This window comes from Neolamprologus brichardi, unplaced genomic scaffold (assembly GCF_056152115.1).
Source record: "Neolamprologus brichardi isolate AB-2024 unplaced genomic scaffold, ASM5615211v1 NODE_ptg000031l+_length_7269946_cov_1, whole genome shotgun sequence".
Taxonomy (NCBI): domain Eukaryota; kingdom Metazoa; phylum Chordata; class Actinopteri; order Cichliformes; family Cichlidae; genus Neolamprologus; species Neolamprologus brichardi.
The window spans coordinates 3,942,998-3,968,376 of record NW_028270136.1 but is presented as its reverse complement, the minus strand read 5'-3'; the positions used below and the strand labels follow the sequence as shown (position 1 = coordinate 3,968,376).

Below are 25,379 nucleotides of genomic sequence, written 5' to 3'. Positions count from 1 at the left end.
AGAATGAACAACACTTTGGCATTGCTGTTAGCAAGCTTGGCTGGGCTGAAGGAGACAATATCACGAAGTGAATACTGAGTTTGCGCATTTGCGCAACATCTCTAAAGTTAGAAATATCCTGTCTCAGAGTGACGCTGAAAAACTAGTTCATGCATTTATTACTTCCAGGCTGGACGACTGTGATTCATTATTATCAGGATGTCCAAAAAACTCACTGAAAAGCCTTCAGTTAATCCAAAATGCTGCAGCAAGAGTCCTGACAGGGACTAGAAAGAGAGAGCATATTTCTCCTGTTTTGGCTTCCTGTTAAATCCAGAATTCAAAATCCTGCTCCTCACATACAAGGTCTTAAATAATCAGGCCCCATCTTATCTTAATGACCTTGTAGTACCATATCACCCTATTAGAGCACTTCGCTCTCGCTCTGCAGGCCTACTTGTTGTTCCTAGAGTATTTAAAAGTAGAATGGGAGGCAGAGCCTTCAGTTTTCAGGCCCCTCTTCTGTGGAACCAGCTTCCAGTTTGGATTCAGGAGACAGACACTATCTCTACTTTTAAGATTAGGCTTCAAACTTTCCTTTTTGCTAAAGCATATAGTTAGGGCTGGACCAGGTGACCCTGAATCCTCCCTTAGTTATGCTGCAATAGATGTAGGCTGCCGGGGGATTCCCATGATGCATTGAGTTTTTCCTTTCCAGTCACCTTTCTCACTCACTATGTATTAATAGACCTCTCTGTATTGAATCATATCTGTTATTAACCTCTGTCTCTCTTCCACAGCATGTCTTTATCCTGTCTTCCTTCTCTCACCCCAACCAATCACAGCAGATGGCCCCGCCCCTCCCTGAGCCTGGTTCTGCCGGAGGTTTCTTCCTGTTAAAATGGAGTTTTTCCTTCCCACTGTCGCCAAAGTGCTGCTCATAGGGGGTCATATGATTGTTGGGTTTTTCTCTGTATCTATGAAGCGCCTTGAGGCGACTTTTGTTGTGATTTGGCGCTATATAAATAAAATTGAATTGAATTGAACATACTTAATACATACAAGGAATAGAAAAAAAGCCACCAAACCTTTTCCCAAACATGCACACGAACAGGCAATTAGTCCATTAGGCATAAAAACGTAACGTTTTCTTTTTTGCAGTCACACTAAATATAGTAGTCTGCACAACACTTTAACACACAGAGACACACACATATATATGTTTACTGACTACATGCATAATCTGTCTTTGTGTTTAAAATTATTCTAAATATGACAAAAAACCAACTCGTTGCTCGTGTTAAAACAGATTTCTGCAGTGCACTTCTTCTGGTAAGACCTTGGTCACTTAAAACCAGCACAGCAGTAAAACATTTTGCATGAGGCGGACAGAAAACCATCTCGATGTGCGACTGCAGAGCAGTTACATGAACAGGCGTGCTGCGGCTTGTTTGGTCTCACTCTTCTTTACATTGGAAGCGTATCCACCTTTGGGCGCAGAGGCCTTCACAGATCACCTTTACTTCACCTGGACTGTTACGAAGCTGTGTACGGCAGATCCTCGTATCCAGATTTATCCAGATTCTCAGCAGCTCAGAACTTCTAATGGTGTCTATTTGGGCGAGGGCTTTAAATGATGGTGTTTTCAGGTGAATTTATGATGATGGAACTCTCGGGCGTCTGTGTGACAAAGAGCAAGAGAAAAGCATTTAGTCTGTGTGTTACCAAGTCAAGTGTGTGCTTGACTGGCGAAACACATGGCTGATCATTTTTAATGGAGGTTTCTGTGGGAGAGTGACTGTAGTCAGCTCTTATCAGTCCCAAACATCTGACTGAGTAGTCCATATCTTTGGGTAAGCTTTCAAATGGAGCATCCTGGGCTGTGTATTTGAACTGTGGTCTTTTCCCAAAACCTGAGTAGTTTTGTTGCTTAGACCTCCATGTATCAGACAATACAATAGAAATAGAGAAACAAGTGAAAGTACATTTAAAATAAAAAGTCCAAAAGACTTCAAACAAAATGACTGTGTTGAAAGTCTTTTTCACATCATGATTTCTTGGGACTGTTATAAAAGCATACATCTTTTATAACTTTATGAAAACAAGTATTTGGTGCACAAGTTTGAATTTATTTTGGACTTTCTCTAATCCGCACCGTGTCAGAATTATACATGGATGCTCCAATATATAGATCAGCCACTCTTATTAATATTAATGTAAATGTCCTTTAGCCACATCAACCAGGTGCTTTTCATAGCCAAGAACCGTCTAATGGCTGAATGTTTGAACCCTCTTCTTGGCTGAACTGGTAGAGAGTCATTCGTCTCAAATTCTGTAGAATTTTAGCTTTAAATATCACACATACTTTACATACTACATACTGACATTTTCAGTGGCCCTATCAAAATAAACCTGGATCTGTAATTTGGGACATTTAAAAAAATGTCTGCGTGCTGACAAGTTGAAAATATGAAAAAAAAAAAAAAAAAAGATATTTAAACAGACACTAGTAAAAAAAATAGTAAAGTCAGCTTGTGATCATCTCTGATCAACAGCCTTATTAAATGCAGAGTAGTTTGGGCCCATTAGCAGGATTCATCATGTCATCACTTAAAGACCAGATGTGATGGCTGCACTTACAGCCACACAGTGGTAACACCCACCATGTTAGTGTAGAGGCTTATAAGTAACATTGCATTAACATTTGTCTTTCTTTAAATATAAGAATTAATTTACAGGACAATAAATAACTGGTTTTGGTTTAGAGTTCATTCACATATCCACATAACACTGCATTCTAAAATAAGTGCGCACATTTTAGTTTACACTGTTATGTGTGATTAATCTTTTGTTTTCTGAGTTACCTTAGTTGCAGCTGTTCCAGTCCCTTGATTTAGGAGCCAAGAAAAGAGACGGAGCCAGCTTTAAAGGAAGACTACAAATTGGTTCATGCCATAACTCGGGACCATGGAGGGGGGAATTTTTAGGTTTAGTTAGGTTTTGTGTGTTTTACCCCTTCTCCTGTTTTTGTGGGCTGATCAGCCACTATTTAAGTTTCCCCTTTGTCTCGTTAAGTTAGGTCAGTTTGTTTGAGTTATCAGTAGTGTTGTCAACTTTGAGTAGAGTTTTGTTATTTTGACCTCTTTTATGGGCCCAAGATTTTGATTCTTTTTGCAGGATTTAACCAATTATGTTATTTGGGTTAAATAAAAAATCTTTTTTTTGGACTTTAACCTGTGCCTAAGTTTCCTTCACTGCTCGGTCCATCACAAATACAGAGGTGAGAGTCAAGTTACAAAAAAAAAAACAAAAAAAAAAAACAGTTAAAATGAATGTGAAGTCCAAAAGACACGCATCAAACAAAATATCTGTGTTGTGTCATGTGGCCTAAATCTTTTTTCACATCGTTGGCAAAGATGTTGTGAAAATTTGGGGACTCCTGCAGAAACCCATATTTGAACAGACTCAATAAAAAAACTTCAGCTACCAGCTGACTTAAAAAAAAGTCAGCTGGTGATCATTTCTGAATGGTGTATTGCTGAATTTCACAATAATGCAAAATAAAACAGGTAGATTATTTTTCAACGTGAAATTGTTAGTCACAAAAATAAGAAAATGCTACTTTTGTCTAACTTTCATCGTCTTTTTAATCAGCTCCTCACAAAGGAAACTTAACCCAGTGATCCAGCTGACAGAAGTCCAGTATCGAGCACATAAGCACACCCAGTTTTTTTTTTTCCTACAGCTGTTGGAAAAATAGATTTTTGTAGTTTCAGCTGGACCTCTGCTGACCAAAAAAAAAAAAAAACAAGCACACTTAGTGGGATGGATATCAAATCAGTCAAGGCTGTGTTTCCATTCGGTCTTGTCTGGTCTCATCAGTCAAGGAAACCACATGTGTGAAACATTAAGTCTTTTAAAGGCACCGTTTATGAAAGTAGTAGTACAGTAAAAATTACCGTTAATAAAATGGAACCCTCTTCAACATCCCTGGGAAATGTGTTTTGCTAAAAAGAGAAGAAAATAATACTGTTAAAGCAAAAAACACGCTGACCAGGGTTTAACACAAAGTTGACTCTCCACAAATGTTAACAGATAAATCACTTCTGTTGTTCTTATTAATGAAATGTAATATCTCAGTAAGACTATCAAATAACTGCAAGTTTAGTTGTATCCTAATCCTCTGTGCCTCAGTTACAGTGAGTTAGCATTCTACAGAAATACCTGTATCTCTGTCTTTCTTACTTCTTCCCTCAAGTTTGGAATCTAAAGCAGAAATGAAACATTTCCTCTTCAATGTGACAAATTTGTGCTGTTACATAAAAGGTTTAACACTCTGTCATAAATGTTCTCACAGAAACTGATACAAATCAAAAATCAACGTGTAAAACTCTCAAGTTCCCTCGCTTGCGTGTGACTTTCAACAAGTACAAATTCGTTTAAGCCGATTGGTCTTTGGATTGTTAAATTTGTCGTTGCCATGACAATCAGAAATCAGATGGGTTTTGGCTTACTCGGCTTTACTGAGCTTCAGGTCCTGGAAGGGTGATACAGTTTGAAGCTGGAGGATCTCTATACGAATATCCCATGAGGCTCATACAAGCTAGGTCCCTTAACTTTCGGTAGCTGTTGGAAAGATAAAGTTGTGCTATACCAGTCAGAAACACCATTATTACTTTAGTATTACGTTAACACAAAGTCAGGGCTGACCCGGGACCTTTGCTGTGAGTCACACGGTGCAGCATAAAGGCCCTTTTACAACGGATACGCTAACTAAGAGTGAAGGATCCAACATTTGTTGCGCTGGCCGCTGTCGTTTTTTTGCAGCAGCTCTTCGTGTACTAGATGCGCCTCGTTTCAAAACATGTACCTCTCTGACTTTATATCCTCTACAAGAATTTGTGTTGTATTATGTTGAAATGTTCAATAAAACATGTATCGCTCATTCATAATGAAGAAAGCTTTGTAATTGTCCCGACTAGTGAGGAGTCTGTTGTTTCCACAGCACTGCTCTCCCCTTGAAGTGAGCAGTTGAAAAGGCTCTGGGTCTGTATGAACACATAAACCTGTGACACAAAAAATTTACCGAACTCAGACACGCACAAAATGTTCTCCTTCGTGGTGATGAAGGAAAACACTGGCACATGAACGGGCATTTACCCTTCAAGGGCCTGAGGCTAAGTAAAGCCCACCCAACTGTTATCTGATTGGATTGTTAAATTTGTGACATGACATTGACCAATCAGCTGAAAGGAACCGGGTCAAACTTCATAACTGCAAGTTGAAAGTCACACACAGCTTTGAGAGTTTTACACACAGTTTTTTGCTTTGTATCTGTAGACCTCAACAAAAACATTTGTAACTTGTGTAAATAGTTTTTACAAACTCATAAATTCTCATCTATCACAAACATAAAATTTTCAGATATTTTGGTTTACAAAGTACTCAGTCCACAACTACACATTGTGATTTACAAGTACAAAATATTTATGACCACAATGTGAGCCCATATATGTCTGGGTACATGCTGCTGCACGATCTGATATCCTCGTGTTGGTGTTGTTCCCAGATCATCATACTAAAGGTTGTTCCAGGATCAACATTGCAAGTGACCAATCAGAATGTTGTGATGTCATACTTTTGCAACTTCGGGAAAAACCGGCGTAAAACAAAAAACTGTACTTAAGCTGCGAGAAACCGCCTTTGTCCGCCGATCAACGGACCCTAACCCCGACCCTTTAATAAACGCTAAGCAGAATTGATATTGTCCTTGCAACATTGGAATTTCATAAATGTACGAATGGGTTGGTGCGCAAAAGAATAACGTCGCAATAATGTGATTGGTCACTTGCAATGTTGAACTTGGAACAACATTTTCATGATGATCTGGGAACAACGCCAACACGACGATATCAGATCATCCACATGCTGCTACACCCTTGTATTCTTTAAGCCACATGTATCACACACACGGCCCAGAATCAGTCTGGCAAAGACTCGAACCAGAGTCTTCAATCATTTTGTTTTTTGTTTTTTTAAACAGGAAATGTTGGTAAATTTATGGGAATTATCCTCTTTTATCTGGAATTTTACACATTTATTTATTTTTATCAGCATTTGCTGTCCTGCTTTATTGTATTAAATTAAATGTGTAGTTGAGCATCCTTACATCCCTGCATTAAGCAGCATTCACATCTGAGCTGCCACTCACCTGTTGAATCTTACGCATGTACAGATAAACAGCCATGGGGATAATGAAGTTCGTCGTGATAAGAACTCCTATTAAAATCTTTTGGATGTCACTTCCTGTTTAAGAAGAGGTTGAACATGTATTAATTTTCAAAGTAACACTCCCTTGATAACACATATTTATGCATGAATAAAGTGCATGAATTATTAATTTTTGTCTTGTTTTCTATAGTGTGGCCAATCTGTAAGATTCACACATTTAATAAATATCGCACATGCTATATGTTTGTTTTAAAACAATTATGTTAAATTCTGTATTTGTTTTATCAGTTTTTGGAACCTGAAAAAGAAAATGAGGACTTGTTGGGCTCTTTTGGAATGTCGGTGCTACAACAAACTTGTCGATATACATTTTACTGAAGCAAAGAATAAATAAATAAACAAAAAGCTTACCCGTTTCTTTTTCTGAACCTATGAAAAAACAGGAAAGACTGTATGAGAACATCTGCACACTAAACGTGTGTCGAGAGTATTGCGGTTTGTTTCTTTCAGTACATAGCTTGTTATGGAATGTTAAATATAATGACAGTGCAATCTTGTTAATATATATATAATTGTATCAACCCAAATAAACACTAAAATATTAATAAACAATAAAAATTAACTAAAACTATACAAGTACAACTGCAAATTAAAGTAACTCTTAATTTCAGTATCAAAAGTATATTCAAAAAACTTACATATTCCTTCCTGTGGACCTACGGGAGAAAGGAAAGACTGTGAGTACAACCGCAAGGAACAGTTTTTAAATCAGAGTACAGCATCAAGTTAGTTAAACTTGTAGGTCACTGATCTGTTCAGCTGTAAGTACCAGAGGGGGGATGTTGATCAGTTTCATCTGCTTTAGTGTTAATGAAATTGACGACAGGTGCACTACGAGGGCAGCAATGAGAGATATGGTTTTACATGTGGGGGACACGTTTCCCTTCTCATCTTTTCTTACTGTTTGTTCACTAGTTTTGGTAGCATGAGGCAATATGGATACAGAGGTTGCACAGGCAGTTCATCTCATCCAGGATACGTGTTATTGTCAGAAGGTTTGCTGTGTCCCAGCACAATCTCAAGAGCATGGAGGAGAATCCGGGAGATAGGCTGTTACTCTAGAAGAGCTGGTCAGGGACAGAGAAGATCCTTAACTCATCAGCAGGGCAGGTATCTGCTTCTTTGTGCCAGGAAGAACAAGATGAGCACTGCCAGAGCTACAAAATGACCTCCAGCAGGTCACTGGTCAGGAATCAGGAACAGACTTCATGAGGGTGGCTTGAAGTTCTCTAGTGGGCGTTGTGCTCACTGGCCGACACTCCGGAGACTAATCATCATTTCCTCTATAACATCTCACGTCATTAGATGTTTCCAGGTCCAAACTTCTCTTCAGCTGCCAAACTCAAACAAATACTGCGGGCTTCACTGAGAGTTAAAATCTGTCTAAATTATTTCATCTTCAATAAAATGATCAGCGTAGCTGCTCTACTAGATGCAACAATAAAGTTTAACATCCAGGCCTTAAAAACAGGATTCATGACGTTTAACAGAGTTAGAAGTTAGCAGGGAGTTGGGGTCAGGGTAGATGGTTAGTTTCCATCTAAAGATGATACACCATGTTCTTACTGAGGGATTTTTGAAAAATGAAAATGTACAGCTCTGCTATCGCTTCAGACATACATAAAGACAGTAAAATAAACAGCAGTAAAGTTTGTGGGGTTACTGAAGTTAGCTCTGTAGCCAGCCACCATTATATGCCAGCAAGCCTATGGATAGCATAATATAAACACATTACCACAGTAATGCTGGAGGATGAACAATTCCCCCCAATAAAAGTGAAAAAAACAAAACATCGGGTCCCTGATCCCAATCACATAACAGAAAAAAGATGAAAAAGGACCAAACTTCAGTCAGGAGATAACCTGATATAATCTATCCACAATACGAGGTTAGTCATTAATCAAAGGAGCTTGGAAAGAAAAGCGTCTGAACTTCTTTAAGTTGCTTGAAGACCTCTCATCCAAGAAGATTCTTCAGTTCTAAGGTCAAATGGTCCCAGATTTAAACCTAGTGTAAACCTAGTATTTGGGACTCTCCACCATTTGACCTTAGAACTGAAGAAGCTTCTCGGATGAGAGGTGAAATGTCTTCAAGCAACTTAAAGAAGTCCAGACGCTTTTCTTTGCAAGCTCCTTTGACTACGATGACCTGGATGACTGAGAACCTTCACAGACATGTTAGTCATTAATATACTGCTGCATGGTTTCGATATAATATAATTCCTGATCCTCAGCTTCATACCTATTCAAACCTTTATTAGCCTCAGAGTGATTATTTTATGACACGTTCAAATATTTGCCGTCTGGCAAACCGTCAGCCGATGGGCTGCCGTTAAGGTTTCAAAAATGGAGCTTTAAAACATGCTGCAGATGAATAGTAAAACCTCAGAGGCCAACAGTGATTGCTGACTATTTTTCAAGGCCTGTTAAAAAGAAAATAGCCTTGTTGAACACTGTGTAGTTTGCACCCAGAACCTGGACCGCGACTTGAACACAAAAGCGAATCTGAGTCCCTTCCCTCACCTACAGTCATGAGCTTTGGATTGTGACTGGAAGATCGAGACTCCGAATACAAGCAGTGGTAATGAGCTTGCTCCAAAGGTGGCTGGCCTATCAGATTAGACTCTCTACTGTCCATGTGGAAAGTTTTTCAGAATCATCGTTAAACTTAGGTTATTTTATTTGAACTAAAACTATTACAATATATTTTCCACGACATATTAAATGAAGTTTTATTAACGTAACTTACAACTCTTCTGATGTGAATTCACCAGGAATGATGCTGCTGTTGTACTTGTTGTTGACGATGTTGTTGATGCTGTTGTTGTTTTTGTTGTTGATGCTGTGCTTGGGTTTTTTGTTGTTACTTCAATGGTTGGTGTTGCTTCGATGGCTGGTGCTGTTGATGATGTTGCTTCAATGGTTGGTGCTGTTGATGATGTTGCGTCAATGGTTGGTGCTGTTGATGGTGTTGCTTTGATGGTTGGCGTTGTTGGCAGTCCCGTTGGCGTTGTTGGCAGTGGTGTTGATGGTGTTGCTTCGGTGGTTGGTGCTGTTGATGGTGTTGCGTCAATGGTTGGTGCTGTTGATGGTGTTGCTTCAATGGTTGGCGTTGTTGGCAGTCCCGTTGGTGTTGTTGCCAGTGGTGTTGATGGTGTTGCTTCAGTGGTTGGTGCTGTTGATGGTGTTGCGTCAATGGTTGGTGCTGTTGATGGTGTTGCTTCAATGGTTGGCGTTGTTGGCAGTCCCGTTGGTGTTGTTGGCAGTCCCGTTGGCGTTGTTGGCAGTGGTGTTGATGGCGTTGCTTCGATGGTTTGTGTTGTTGGTGAAGGTGTTGGTGGTGCTGTTGGTGGAGGTGGATTGAGTAAACACAAGAGTTTGTTGCTATTTTTTTTCATGTGTTAATTATGTTAGCGGTCATAAAATTTTTGGGGAAATTCCAGACTGTCTCCAAATTAATTATTTAAAATTCAATCTCACTACTTATATTTAGTTTGAATAGAAGGTAATTTAAAAGGCTGGTGTAAGTACTACAGAAACTGCATCTATAACTGTCTGTAGGGATCACAGAGAGGACCCTTCTGTGAAGGGCTGCACACTGACCAGTACATTTAAAACATGACACAAATGACTGTTGTCCACTCGAAGAGACCAGATCCTTAAAAAACTAGAACACACAGTTTACACAAACACCCGTTGTAAACACCCGTGGCAAGAGGTACTAGCGCACGCAGGCTTTCAATTGAAATCAGTTACACAGCGATAAAAAGAAACACAAAAAAATGGCAAGAAGCTGTTGTATTATTAACTGCAATAGCCGGTCGAATGACAGCCACGGGAAGCCGACGGGTAAAGAGATCGTTTTTTTATCGGATTACGTCGTTGAAGAGAAATTGTTCGAGCCATGTTTTCGAAGTAACAAAGAGGCGACGGATGGCCTGGATTGCAGCCATTCAAAGACCAAATATAACGTCCCAGAACATCCAGCTCACATGTTAGTCTGCTTCAAGCATTCCCACAAAGGTCAGTCTTCTGTTGTAGTTAATACGTGATTTTTCATAACATAATTGGTGATATAGGTTACAAGCAAGTCTGGTGCTGAACAGAAATTGTCGCGCTATGCTCCTTTGTTTATTGTGCATAAATAGTGAATTGTCCTGACACAATATTGCGTTTCGCTTCTGTTATTACCATGGTACATTGACAAAAACATATACTTTTATTCACAGGATGAAACAGTTGTTTTGTATCACTAATTGCCCAGTACGATTGCAGCATACAATATTATTGTCACTGCTACATTTCTGTGATGAACCAGAAATTATTTCCACTGCTAATTGTTAGTTTTTGTAATGTTGATTGTCATTTATGCTTAGAAATATCTACTTATATATGCTTAGAGTTTTATAATTAGTTTTAGATTGGTAGAGGTGTATAATCGATTGTGTAGTGATAGGATGTGTGATCCTTAATAGTCTGCAAAGGCTTTGTGCACATTCCAGAGTGTTCTGGCATCCACACCCACACTCTGGGAGCATGGGAGAGGTCGTACCTTCTCTTATTGTTTTATGGTAGGATAAACGTATCTATATCTGTTTTAGTCTAAGTGCCTTTTGTTTAGATGAACTGCTGGACTTCCAGACCAGCAGGTTTAGGGAAGTCATTTATGGGGTCACACTCTGACCCCACACACACACACACACACACACACACACACACACACACACACACACACACACACACACAGGCAAGGTACTCTTTGTTTGTATGTACACGTCGTATGTTAATGAACCTATGCATATTCATGTAACCTCAATAAAAGAGCAGTGTTACGGGGGAGCGGACGAGAGCAACTGGGGTCAAGCGAAGGAACGGCGTTTGTCCGGTTCTCTCCCGTGCACGAGAAACATGAAGAACTTTGCCTACTCGTGTCTTGCTTTGCTGTGTAATTATATTGTCTTCAACGTTCCAGCAAATAGGTTCAAGCTACAAACCTATCATTAATTAATTACCATTGAGCTCAAAGGTCCTATTAATAAACGGTTAACGAATGTGTATTTATGAAGACGATTTGTGAGACTGGTAAACTTACGATGGTCTTTCGTTCTACATGGTGCATTTCATGGTCCTGTACCCATCCGTCGGTAAACTGTACCTGGGCTTGTTGCAGTGACCTGGAGTTACTGAACTTCATGAGTGTATGCACTCACTCCAAGAACGTATGATTATAAATATGAGCGTGGTGAAAGTTGGGCAGCACGCTAACGTATTTTATCCATTCTGTGTGCTCGTAAGGGTCTAAACTTTTCACTCCTTTGATTTTTTCCTCGTATCTTTTCTTTGCCTTTTCATCAAGTCTGTCTTTGTACAGACCGGCATTGTTCTCCTTCGTTTTGTACATAACTTTTTTGGGGGGCAAAGAAAAAGCAAGAAGGTACTGGAACCGGAGAATGAACGTTTTGCGGTGCTGCAAATGCATTTGATGCGGTACTTGGATTGTTTTGCCACGAGTTCCCGGCATGCAATGCGCAAAAGTCACGTGGTCTGTCAATCTCTATATCCAGTCCAAGCCAACTTTATTTCTGGAGCACTTTAAAATCAACTTTGACCAAAGTGCTTTCCAGTAAAAAACTATGAGATAAGTAAAACTATGACAAAACTATAAATAAAACGTGTTTCCTACCTGGGGTGGCAGAATCTTCCCCACAGACTTTTTCTAAACAAAAAAAGAAAAAAAGAAAGAAAAATACAAACAACAAGTTGTGAATTTTAAAATCAGCACACCGAAACAAAACAAGAGTGTGTGTGTGTGTGTGTGTGTGTGTGTGTACTTACTGTACACTTCACAGACTTCAGGTGGTTTTGTTGTGTCTTTGGTGAAAAGAAGAAAAATGTTAGCAGTAAGAACCAGAAGTTCATTTTAGGTTTGTTGTAGGAGATCCACATTTTACGATTCGAGAAAGACCTGCTCCTTTTCTTTCTCTGAATTTCTAAAACGTCAAAAATGAGGTGATACCTTGTAGACGCTTGGCTATATTTGTCAAGCACATGAAGTGGTAGAAAGGGACACTGATGCTCTCCTCCATCTCGTTACATGTCGGTTTATAGTCCTGCAGGACAAACAACATGTTCATCAGATATAATCCTTGTTTAACCTGAGCAGGAGCAGAAAAAACAAACAAAACTTGAAGAAGAAGAGATTTTTGTTTCCTTGCCTTAAAACATTCCCGTAGAAAGCAGGTTTCTTCGGGGTTTTTATTACAGTCTTTTTCTTTCGTTAAACTACATACAACGATGTCCTGCAATGAAACAAGGGCACATTTACCATTAACCAAATATAAGTCACTCCAACATAAACTTAAAAACATTTTCTAGTTTTTAAACAACGTTTCACAGAGTTACCTTGGGCTTGTTCATTATTTTGACAGGAATATTCTCTGGCAGCTGACTTAATGCGTTTGCCTTCCAAGTACAGAGAGATGGTAAAGAAGCAAAAGACATCATTAGTTATATATTTGTTTATTATTAGTGAGTGATCATCACAACTAAAACTGCAACTTGAGTCAAACACACAAATCTGCTGGGGTTAGAGGCTCCCAGAGGGCTGCAGGTTGTCAAAAGCCTGATCCCAAAAACCAAATCTGATTTACATCATCCTCATATTACCTTTTATCTTAGTCCATAACATGCAACTGTTTCAATTAGATTGATTGTCATTTTAACTGATTTATTTATTTTTATTTGAAATTTATTGAATTTTATTTTATTTTATTTGTATTCTTTCACTTATTGTTGCATGTGTGTTGTTGCTGCCTGTGTTTGAGTAATGTCTGTAGCTGTGAGACACCTGCTGCTGCTGCCTATCTTGGCCAGGTCTCCCTTGAAAAAGAGGTTTTTAATCTCAATGGGATTTTCCTGGTTAAATAAAGGTTAATAAATAATAAATAATCTTAACACCCTTGTCATCCAGCATTAGAGATCAGCCTATTAAGAAATTATAATAATAAGGGAAAAGAACATGTTTTTTCTTACCAATCCTTTTTTTGTGAAGTAGTCCATACAACCTGCTTCTGACGGCTCGATCAGGATTACCTGGTAGACAAAAGGTTGTTTAATTAGATGGACAGAATTACCACTGTATAATGAACATAACTTGTATAACACTATATAAACTACACTAATGCAGATCTAAATTTAAGAAGGACAGGCTACCAAAAAAATTACTAATGAGTACTTTAGGTCTCGTAGCTTTTTAATAAAACCAGAAGTTACAGTAATCAACAAAACATTAAAACTAAAAACATTCGAGCTCCTCTTGAAACGATTACGTTCGGATCACCAAGAGCACATTTTACAGCACTTATATAAAAGCAAAGAGAGTAAAACTGCAAAGAGACTCACACTAAAAAGCAACAGGCAGAGATAACAGCCGTGTGACGCCATGATGCCCTCTGTGATCTTTGAGGGAGAAAGGTATATTATGGACACATAGACACAGAAGATTTAAATAATAAACAATAATAAAACAAAACCATTAACACTTGTTTCCGTGGCCAGTGCTTTGCAAATGCAAAGTGTTCACATTTTAAACATCATCTTGATGACATGTTAAGGCTTTAGGGTGGAAGAAGAAGCAGGATTTGATGTGCCATACGAAGGACAAACTAGTTGTCTTTGAGGATGCTGATTTCATGAAAGTAAAATGTCAGCAGTTAATAGACAAAAGCTCAGACGACACAATCAACAGGCAGGTCAACAATATCTGAGACCTTCTCCCACCATCCCATCGCAGGGGGGATCTCCGCTGGTCTTGCACATGATAAATATTGTTTATTAAAAGAAGCTAAAGTTTAGCGCTTAGACCAAGTAGCTACAATAACACTGATACGATCTCTAAATATGCCCCATGATGTTATCACCACAGCTTTTCTCCAAACTGCTTTCTCTTTCTGTGAACGGCAAGTGACTCTGAGAGCTCTGCACTGTGAAAGCTATGCACTGCAGGCATTTCTTGTTTTACAGACAGCTGACTGTCACACTCTGAGAATGGCTTAAAGGTAAGTGTAGTCAGCTCCAGGGCTGGACTGGGACAAAAAATCGGCCCGGGCATTTTGACTAGAGACCGGCCCACCAAAAATGTGACGTCATTCAGGGGTAAAACCGCAAAGGATTCTGGGAACTTGTGGCAAGCGGTACTAGCGCATGCAGGCTTTCAATTGAACTCAGTTACACAGCGATAAAAAGAAACACAAAAAAATGGCAAGAAGCTGTTGTACGATTAACTGCAATAGCCGGGTGTTTGTCAAAAAGTGATTGTCTGCCAAAAACTGATTTCCGGTATTTGCCAAAAACTGATTGCTCGTATTTAAATTGCTATAAGTAACTTGTTGGGCTATAATATGTGAAACATATGTCAAATGCATCCCTCATGGATGACATAAAGTCATATTGAGCTACAAACAACATTAGTGTAACAAGGTAGAAGCCGCAATCAGTCTTTGGCAGTGACTTTTATATAACCTTTATTTATGTCGTTAAAAAAAAAAAAAAAAAAGTCTAATTAACATTAAAAATGTCTTTTGTAAGAAGTAGTTGGACAGCAGAAATGGCTCAAATATTACAATAGTTCTGTAAAAATATTTAAAGTGGGGATAAAGGACCGGATTGGTTATAATGTAAGTACAATAACACAGAGTTGTAAAGATACTTGAAAAAACAGATAATTTTTTAATTCCATATATAGCCCCTTTGTAAACGCCGAAGTCTATTTACCAACATAGATATTACACATAAAAAATACACGCAAACATTGGAAATCAGTTTTTGGCACAACACCTGTTGCATGACAGCCACGGGAAGCCGACGGGTAAAGAGATCGGTTGTTATCGGAGAAATTGTTTAAGCCATGTTTCTGAAGTAACAAAGAGCCGATGGATGGCCTATAAGATTGCTAAACAAGGGGGAGGGTGCATCCGACCTCCTCGGCTGTAATTGGTCCAGCCCAGAGTCGATCATGACCAATTGGCCAATCCAACACCTTTCATTATTTATACCCTTCCAAAAATAAAAAATAAAAAAAATCGATCGGCCCATAAAAACAAAAAATCGCCAGCGGGGTCAGCTCCACAAATCATGAAAAATAGCATTTACATTTATGTACATGAAGGGCAGAGAAACAATCAGTTCACGTTGTATTGGGCTGTAGTATAGGCTGAAACCTGCGGTTAACATCCAAAACTAAATCATATAATCATTTAATCATGAACACATGTTCAATCTGAATTCATCCAAGGACGAGGGATCAGGAAGGCTGAACAGATGTGAATATGGATGGTGTGCCAGGAAGAGGGGATCAGGCAAAAGAAGGAGTCCAAGTTGAACCGAGGCAAGCAGAGGAAGAAGAAACAGGCGTACAATCCTGAGCCAAAGAGACGATACAGCCAGGACGAGATTATTCCCAGTGGTCCCCGTATTAAAATGTAAGAAGTTCAATAAAAGTTGGAAAAGAAAATGCTGTGTCATGTAAAAATGATAAGAATATTTTGAACTATGTGTAATGAGTATTGAGCAATGTCGCTTAAAAATGCAATGAACTAATTTGTGCTCATCAGATTTAATTTAGCAAAGAGGATTTTTTCCAGTGCACTGTTGTTTTTGGATGTGCATTTAGACAAGTTCAGCACAGCTGCATGAGCGGCGTTCACACTGAATGAATATTAGCTGAGTAAAGACTTTTTTTGTGTTTTCTTCTTTGATGCCTTTGACCCAGTATTTTGAGTTTATTATGTTTTGGTTTAATTTTGCATCACGGATTGTTTTCTTGTTCTCTTGTTGTGCTGATGATGATGATGATGATGATGTTTATTATTAGAGTTTCATGTTTCTGTTTATCCATGTTTTAGGAATTGTGGTCTCATGTATTGTTTGAGTTTCATGTATTATTTTCTGTCCGCCCCTCTGTGCTGAGTCCGTGTCTTTGAGTAGTGTTTCCTGTTTTATTGTGAAAGTCTTTGTCTTATGTTAGTGTGTGCAGCTTTGCTCCCCCTGTCTCGTTAGCCCTGATCTCTCAGCTGTGTCTCCCTCCTGTTGCCCTCATTACTACGCGTCGCACCCTCAGATCCTGCCTGTGTGTTCCTGCTTGATTTCATGGTTTGGTTTCTGCTTTTGTTTCATGCCAGCAATAAAAGCTGTGTTTTTCAGTTACATTTCGTCTCGGAGTCCTGCATTTGGATCCACATTTCCACCTGCCCGCACACAGAGCCCTGACAGTAATAAACAGAGGACATCCTGGGCTTTCAGTTGATATCTTTGGCGTTTGGGTGGCTTCTTTCTGCTCTGAAAATGAAGGAAATCACAAAAGGTTAAAGGAGGATTTGATGTGGGAAGATTCTTTTTTCCTCAGTTTTCAGGAGGATATTACAATTGGAAGAAATCCCAGTTAAAAGACAGGATGTCAGAGCTCAGAATCTTAAAACTGCAGTTAGTCCCACAGACTAATTAAAGTTCCACATCCACAATATCTGAGACTGCAGAGGCGAAGCAGGAAATAATAAATGCAGTGTCCTCAAAGCACATTCCACATGTGTTTTGCAATTTTCCAGCAGGCCCATGATTTAAAACTAACTACATAAACCGATAAGTGACCTCTTTGTTTTTAAAGTGACATGAGTCTGGCCTACTTAATATTCACTCAGCGTCCTCATCAGTCCCACTGCTTACCATGACTACTGAAGAAGGACCTTTTGGTAATATGTGTTTTTAGGTTTTTCATTATATGTTATTAACTTATAGTTGAAGTATATCTGTACACGAAGGCTAAAAGTTACAGAAAATATAGACGATATAAAGGGTTGCACAACAGTTAAGGTAAGCAAACACAATATATAAATATTAAGACAATCTCAGAAACGTTAGTCTTGACCTCTTCAGAAAATTTAGTTTTCACTCGATCATATAAAGAATCAGTCAGTTTAAAGGTCAGTAAATCTGAGCAGAGACTAATACAATACATGAGTTTCCTGGGTTTGTCAAGACACAGAAAATTATCATTGTTTTGATGATCTGCTGACAGATATTGTGCAGAAGTGAAAACAGTGGCATCTCATCCAGACTAGAGATGGACCGATCCGATATTAGCTATCGGTATCTGTCCGATACTGACCTAAATTACTGGATCAGATATCACAGAGAAATAAAAAATGTAAACTGATCCATTAAATTTCACAAAAGCACCTCACAAAACTTGCGACATATCGTAACCCAGCTCATGACCGTAGCACGTCGGAGCAGGATCCCTCACGTGATAGAGCGGCTGTGGCGTGGAGACCTGTCAGCGGTCACTCCACGGAGCCTCGTTACGTGCTTCCAAACGGCTTTTCATCTTGGAGAAAGCTATGAAATCATGAAACTGATCTGTCATGGTCCTGGGTCATTTTGACCCAGCGTTTGTGTTTCCTTTTGTATCACCTTGTGTTTTGTGTTAATTCTGATTTCGTGTGTGTTTTTAGGGTTGGTTTTGGTGTTTAGTGTTTTATCATCCCTACCTGTCTTTCCTCTGTGTTAACTGAAATTCATTCCACGTCTCTCTGCCAACATTCTCCGTGCATTTTGCTCCTTCTCCCGTGTGTTTGGTTTCAGGTTAGTTCTTTAGTTTTCCCCAGTTTAGGTTTGTTTACTCCCCGCTCTGCTCTTCCTGTTTCTGCCACTTTGTCACTTCTGTAAATAAACACTCACTCGCACTCCACCCAGTACCTGCATTTTGGATCCTTTTTCTCAATACACCACACGACTGCTGCAACAGCCGTGACATGATCAATGATCAGCTGATCGGCTTTTCTGTGGCGAGTCCGTCTCTCTTGTTTGTTTTTGGCTCACTTTGCACCACAAAGAGGAAACCAGCGGCTGAACAACAGCAGCACGTTTAAGCTTGATAAGCTGTTGTTAGAATTTATTTAATATTATTTCTACACCAGGATCTTTTTCTATAGCTGACGTAACTGTGCAGGGGCGGAGCTAGCAAAGTTTAGCCAGGGGGGCCGATAGGGCATGAACAGGGAAAAGGGGGCACAAAGACATACTTTTCTTTCTTATTCTCATTTAAAATGTCGAGCTTTTAATAAATAATTATCTGAATCTTACACCCAAAGTTTTAATCTGATGTAAAATGTATAGAAGTCCATTACTGTATATAGTAACTGTTAAGTCAAATTTATGACCTAGTAAGCTACAGTACTTTTTCCTTTGGGAACCATCTGTGCAGTCAATTCTGTTGAAGAAAGATGTTGAATCTATTTAATTATTGTAGAAAAATTATTGATTTCTGTGCATTTTTTTATTTATTTTTTACACGTGCATTAAATTAAAGTTGATTACATCAATTAAGCATTATGAGGTGGAGGGTGGGGGTGGCTCCCTATACCAGAATAGGGAGGATGGAGCAGGTTTAAGTTTATTAGATTGATCAGTTTTGCTGAACTATGAAATATTTTGGGTGCAGTGTATTTTTTTACATACCGGTATAACAGACTAGCTTTAGTTTTGTTTTGTTTTTTTAAACTTCAGTTTGAACCGCAAGATATTAAAAAACAACAACAACATTTTATTGATTATAAAAAAGGCTATATTGGATTTATATCGGCAGACATCCAAATTTATGATATCGGTTTCAGACATTCAAAAGTGGTATCATGCCATCTCAAAACAAGTCCACGCAGGAAGCAACAAAACTTAAAGATTGCCTCCTTACTTCTACTCTTATTCCTAACTTGACATCTGAAATACCTCAGAGCTGACAAGTCTCAAAAGAGTGATGCTTCCTACCGCTCCCCCACAGTGTGGGAGTTTTTCAGATCATGTTCGAACAGTTCAAGCTCTCTAACTGTGGCGTTGCCTGTCAGCAGTGCATCTTATGAAAGGCCCTTTTCTGCTGAAAGGATCATCAGAAGTCATTTGTGATGAACAGTGACTGAGGACAGACTATCCAATAAGTGGAATAAGTGGAAGTGATTATGAAAGAAGGGGTTGTTATCAGTCAGGATTTGGCCCAGAAGTTTATTGAGAGCACGCCCAGTCGAACTGCAGAGGTCCTGAAAAACAAGGGCCAACACTGCAAATACTGACTCTTTGCATAAATGTCATGTAATTGTCGATAAAAGCCTTGAAACGTATGAAGTGCTTGTAATTATATTTCAGTACATCACAGAAACAACGGAAACAAAGATCTAAACACAGTTTAGCAGCAAACTTTGTGAAAACTAATATTTGTGTCATTCTCAAAACTTCTGGCCATGACTACATTATTATTATCATTGTTTTATGTCACATGACAGGACACTCCGGCAGGACTCCTGCTTTCACAACACTTTCTAATGATAGTTTATCTTTGTTTTTACACACGTAAAAAAGCAGATATGTGAAACATTCTGGTGGTTACTTGTAGTTTGCTCAATCAGTAGTGCTTTTTGATATGGGCGAGATGGGCGGTTGCCCAGGGCGGCATCACAGGCATCGGCAACCCTCGGTGCGCCTGCTCGCTGCTGAAGTCAAAGTAAACTTTATTGTCATCTCCGCTACAGTCCAGTATATAGAGAGACGAGACGACGAGGCTCCAGTTACAGCAGTGCAAGTAAACAAACAATAAATATAAGAAGAGTAAGAAAATAAATATACACTTCAGGACTCGGGGTAAAGGGATCAATAACAATTTAAAATTTATAATTTAAAGTTTGATGATTAAAAGTCTCACACACAAGCCGTCGAAAGGGGGAGGGGGCTTCCAAATAGAGCACATTTCATTCATAATGTTGTAAATCCGAGCCCATCATCTATTCATGATTTGAATCCTGATTTGTGCAAAATACCAGAAATGAATCTGTGAACTAAGGTGTAGGTCTGTTAGGTTATGTTGTGGTGATCCTCGGGTTGGGGGATTTGTGTTCATACTGGAGTGCAAAATTAAAACCAGTGGAAGATGGACAAGAAAAGTTCAAAGTCATCAGGTGCTCAGTTTAGAAAAAAGAGAAAAGAAGAGGAGGAGAAACGAGCAAAAGATGCAGGAAAGCAGACGTGTGATTGGATAATGGCAGGTCATCCTGAACCAATCAGAATACTTTATTAATCCCTAAGGAAATTATGTGAATTACAGTTGCTCCAAGAAGAAATTCTAAAAATAGTAACAGTAACAGACTAAACTCCAAACAATACATTATGTTACAGATGTTACACATTTAAGAAATAGCACTAATATATGCAGATAACTCAATTATAATTATGAAGGATTAACAGAGTATTACATATTAGATATTACAGAGTAGAAAAGAGCGTGTGTAAAAAGGATGTAACCATTGCAGTGTTTACAGTGTGTTCGATGGAGGAGCTGCACAGGGAGATCGCCACGGGCAGGAATGACTTCCTGTGTCGTTCAGTGGTGCTTTTTGGTAATCTCAGGCTGTATCCCAATTCAGGGTCTGCAGCCTTAACGGTCCACACGGGCCGTGTACTCAAAGACCGCTAAGGCCAGAAGTGCGAGGCTTGTGAAATGGACGGTCTAGCCTCCGTCGCGCTGCCCAGGTTACCCAGCAACCATGATACTAACAGCTGGAAACGTTTCATACAGCTTTGTTTGACAGAAATGAAGGAGAAAATCTTTTGTTCATTTGTTTGTTTCTACATGAGCTTTGATTAGTTGAGTATCTGAGGCTGAGACCACAGGACTGTGAAACATGATTATTGGGCTTCACTTCTGTACTGAACAGTCATTTAAGATTAGCTAGTAAATAACAATTAGCTCATGTTGTTCATGAGACTAAAGTCATCTCACTGTTGTAATGTAAATATAATATGGCCAATATTAAAGTTATTATTTCAATCATTATTAGTTATTACAGCAGTGAATGAACAGCAAAGACAGATTCCTTTGACACTGCATATATATGTATTATATATAAGAGACAAATATTGTTCTTTTAATATGTTGGCATTACTACATTTGTCTCAGTGCTGACTTTAAATATCCATGAAATCATCACTTTCTCTGTAAGATTAAGCTCAGCTATTGAACGGCGTATATTTTAAAGTAAAGGCTTTAAAACCAAGTTAGTACAAACGTCACTAATGTCATAACTTTGCCGACATGTGGCCAACAGGAATGTTTTAATGTTCTTTGTTATTAAACATTTGTACATAAATAAGTAACATAATATTCAGTGCTTACTTTAAAAGTTTACTCTTCGGCCGCTCCTCTTCTGCCGTTTTTTTTTCGCTAAAATTATCCACACCCACCGCCGCGCTATGCATTCTGGGATATGTTGGGCCATGACATCTACACCGCCACATCCTTAGAATTCAGGGAAATGAAGGACGCATTTCGAGCAGCCTTTGTATTGGGACAGCCTTCGTCACGTCGCTGTGACGTAATCGGCCTTAAAATGCGGCCTTTAAGGCTGCAGACCCTGAATTGGGATACAGCCTCAGTCTCTCGCTGAAGGCTAGGATGGACCGCCCCTGTGCTCAGTATAATAAGGTGATCCATGTCCCCCTTTCATCATCACCACCGATGGGCTGTGGGGGTTGAATGGCACCATAGACGTATCACAACAAGATTTGCTGAAAGTGTTTGGCTGGATAAGTAAAAGCAACATGATTTTAAACGTACCTAAATCCAAATCTATGTTAATTGGAAGTAGATTACGCTTAGTCAACAGCCCACAACTGAATCTTTCCATAGCTGTTCCATCATTTGGTCAGCAGCTAATAAGACAGATCTGAACTTCAGTTAGTCGAGAACAAGGCGACCAGATTAGTGTTAAGGTGTTCATGCTATACAAATATCAATAAAATAAATTATTTTATGGCTTAGTTGTATTTTTAAAGTAAGCAATACTGTTAAACACACCACATTTTTTCTGCTCAGTTGCAGCATCCAGATAAAACACATAATCATACTGATTATTAACAAACCGCAATTTAGTAATTCCTCGAGTTAAAAGCAACTTTTTGAAAAACTCTGTTATATTTAATGCAATTAGAGAATTGGCTTCTATTCATAATCTCAAAAATCACTTAAAAGCCTATTTAGGCAGCTTTTAATTGTTGTAAATATTGTAAGAGGGAGATGTGATTTGTAATAGAAATTTGTGTATTTTGTCTCAGAGTTATTAATATTTATATGCTCACATTATGTGGATATTTTGCATCCACTTAATATTTTATTTGATTGTATTTCATGGCTTGGGCCCCAGGAAGACTGGCAACCACTGTTGTGGAAGCTAATGGGGTTCCTTATAAATAAACAAATGCTGAAAGCTATATCTGCAGGTTTTTAGAACAACATCTCCTCCCATCCAGTGACGCCTCTTTGAATATTTCAGCAAAATAATGCTGGACCACACACACTGCATCTGTTACAGCAGCATGGCATCGTAGTAGAAGAACAGCCTGCCTACAGTCCAGACTTTTTACCACCTCAAAACATTTGAAGCGTCATAAAACCAAAAATGTATAAAAGCCGACCCAGGACTCCTGAGCAGCTAGAATCCTCCAGGACTCTTGTGTCCTACAGGACAAACATTCATCTCCAGCATCTGCATGTTGTTACAAGAGGAGCAGATGTTACACTGTGGTAAACGTGACACTGTCCAAACAATTTTGAGACACGCTGCAGTTATCGATTTCCAAATGAGCTCTTTTTTCTATATAAATAAAATGAGTGAAATGTCTCATTTAAACATTTTTTTCCTTGTTCTGTTGTGTAAATCAGATCAGTAACTGTCAAAGATCAGTCCCAACTTTGGTTTGAGAGGTTTTAATCGATCATCACATAAGCATTTGTTCTTAAACGAGCAAAGTGTAGTGGCAATTCCTTTTGTTTGACAAACCAAACATCCCACAATTAAAAGTCCACAAGCCGCTGCTGCACTGAGATACTATTTCGTACGCAGGCAAAAGAAGTCCACTGTCCAAACTTGAAAGTTGCGTTTTTATGGTTTATTTTATCCAGTTTGGCAATAACAAGATCCATTTTTTGTTACTTCCTGCTGCTTCTCCTGCTCTGGTAAAAAACCATAGCCCCACCCCAGTGCATGCTGGTCCTCTACCAGTGTCTTTATTTATAGAAAGAAAAATGGCCCTACAGCTCTTCCTGACTAATTTAACAAAGTAACATCAAACAAACATTGAAACAAAATATTAACCAACAAATAAACTTGTAAATAAATCCCAAAATATAAGTAAACTAACAACAAACTTTAACTAATTTCAAAATAATAAAAAATAAGAACAAATAGCTCCAACACAAAGATCAGCTGAAGAATCCTCATTTACACCTACATAAAATTTACTTGGGACAGAATATTAAAATTAAACCTTGTTTCACAACAGCTGGACTTTATTTTGAAATTTCTTACTTGGTTACTGCGTTTACAAACATTTCAGAAGCAATGACTGAAATCCAAAAATCCCTTTTCCTCCCCACCAGCACAGCCTGCAGCTCTACTATATGGTAAATTTTGACCTTTTGCTGATAACTAAAAATGGTCTTCACTGAGCTTTTCTACAGATAATTGAATAAATCTACGCAGAGTAGTTCCTTCAAATGCTTAGCACCTAAATGACAGCAGAGAACAGCAGTAAACAGCAGTAGTCAGTTCCTATAAGGCTGCAACAGGAAGAAAAACTGTGTGCTGTGTGACACAGACCATAACGAAAGGAGGGGGGACATTACCCTGGACATGCGAGATATCTGTCTAAACATAATTTCCATTCACAAAGGGGAAAAAATCAGCTGTTAAATAAATATTATTATAAATAATAACGCAATTGTTTGTTCTGCTGCTCTGTGTGCTACACTGTAATCAACCCAATCCTGTTCGGTCACTAAGAATATGTTTTTATTACTGTTCCTAGCAATTTGAGCTGCTGACCGCAACTCTCCTTGCCAAAGGGACTGCAGCTAATCAGTTGATACCGTGTGTGTGACAAATTCCATCACACCCAGTTTTACCACCAATGCCAACAAGAGAAAAGTTCTTTTCCCTGCTCGGATTTAATGTATCACCGAGTGATTGTTAATCATTGTCTTGACATGAGGACTCAAAGCGGCCATCAAATTCCTCCAGGGAGACCACCGAAACAACACGAATGTAAAGGACGTGGGAAACTCGCGGGACAAACGTGGCTGAGGTGCCAGGATTTTACTGCTTTAACCGCTTGGACATGACCCCAAACTGATTGTTCCAACACGGGAAACATGCAGCAGAAGCATGAATGCTGGTGACCAAGTTCACCGCGTATGTGCGTCACGTGGGAAGCGATAATCATGCTGGTAGTTATGATACCGATATCCTCATTGACGGTGAACGGCAACGGGATTTACCCCTTCCCCTCCTGCTCCCCTGCTCCTCGCGCTCCCGTGTGTGTGTCATACATGAGAAACAGCTGACCGTGAACACAGCATGGTCTGCTGACAGCGCACACATTGTATGTCTGAGTCTCCCCTTTGCGCAAATTCCACATTACTTTGGTCCGTCACGCTGAGCACAAGATAACCTCACAGCACCTCTGTACCACAGCTCAAGCACATTTCTGTCACCACAGTCCAACTAAGACATGCAAAAGCGATTTCGCAGAAAAGCTAAAGACGGCACGTTTCAGCGACACACAGTGAACACACATGCAGAAAGCTCTCTGCAGCCTACCTTGCCTTGGAGAGGTGCAGATCCATTCTGGCATCTTTACTTTCACTTTCAGCTTATGTAGTCTTAGATGTCGTCATCCTCCGGAGTTTCCATACTACTACCCGGGGCCTATTTAAATAGACTACCCAGTTATGTATGCATACATTTATTTTTAACAATCAATGGGGATGCGCTTTTGGAAAGTTATGGAACTTCCAAATACTTACTCGGCTCCATCATCTCTATAAGATCACAACCCGAACACTACTAGACATTTTATACAAATCAACTCTTCCAAGTTTGTGTTTTTCCTTCTGACCAGAGCAGCTCTGGATGCAGCTCTTTGTGTTTATCACTGTGTTCATGTGTCCTTGTCACTAAAACAGACTCTGAAGAATGATTTCGCCAAGTCAGAGCAGCTGTGGCAGTTTGTCTTCCA

At 39.1% G+C, this 25,379-nt stretch overlaps 1 protein-coding gene across 1 annotated transcript; it reads right to left on the bottom strand.

The window, feature by feature from the left end:
* Window positions 1-734: 734 nt before the first annotated feature.
* On the bottom strand, window positions 735-24,974 carry LOC118455325 (uncharacterized). Its single transcript, XM_087837303.1, has 15 exons — window positions 24,962-24,974; window positions 13,671-13,727; window positions 13,302-13,361; window positions 12,672-12,731; window positions 12,485-12,568; window positions 12,286-12,379; window positions 12,105-12,140; window positions 11,953-11,985; window positions 9,019-9,612; window positions 6,909-6,926; window positions 6,622-6,639; window positions 6,191-6,285; window positions 4,204-4,245; window positions 3,939-3,986; window positions 735-1,659 (listed from the first exon to the last, which is right to left on the bottom strand). The coding sequence occupies exons 2-15, from the start codon at window positions 13,710-13,712 to the stop codon at window positions 1,609-1,611; spliced, it is 1,275 nt and encodes a 424-aa protein (XP_087693429.1). The 5' UTR covers window positions 13,713-13,727; window positions 24,962-24,974; the 3' UTR covers window positions 735-1,608.
* Between the last annotated feature and the right edge of the window lie 405 nt (window positions 24,975-25,379).

Excerpts from the sequence above, each read along its gene's own strand:
- LOC118455325 (XM_087837303.1), bottom strand. The coding sequence starts at position 13,712 with ATGGCGTCACACGGCTGTTATCTCTGCCTGTTGCTTTTTAGT. Across the intron at positions 13,362-13,670 it reads TCTGCCTGTTGCTTTTTAGT|GTAATCCTGATCGAGCCGTC; the intron begins GTGAGTCTCTTT and ends TTTGTCTACCAG. Across the intron at positions 9,613-11,952 it reads GGAAGATTCTGCCACCCCAG|CACCACCAACACCTTCACCA; the intron begins GTAGGAAACACG and ends CTCCACCAACAG.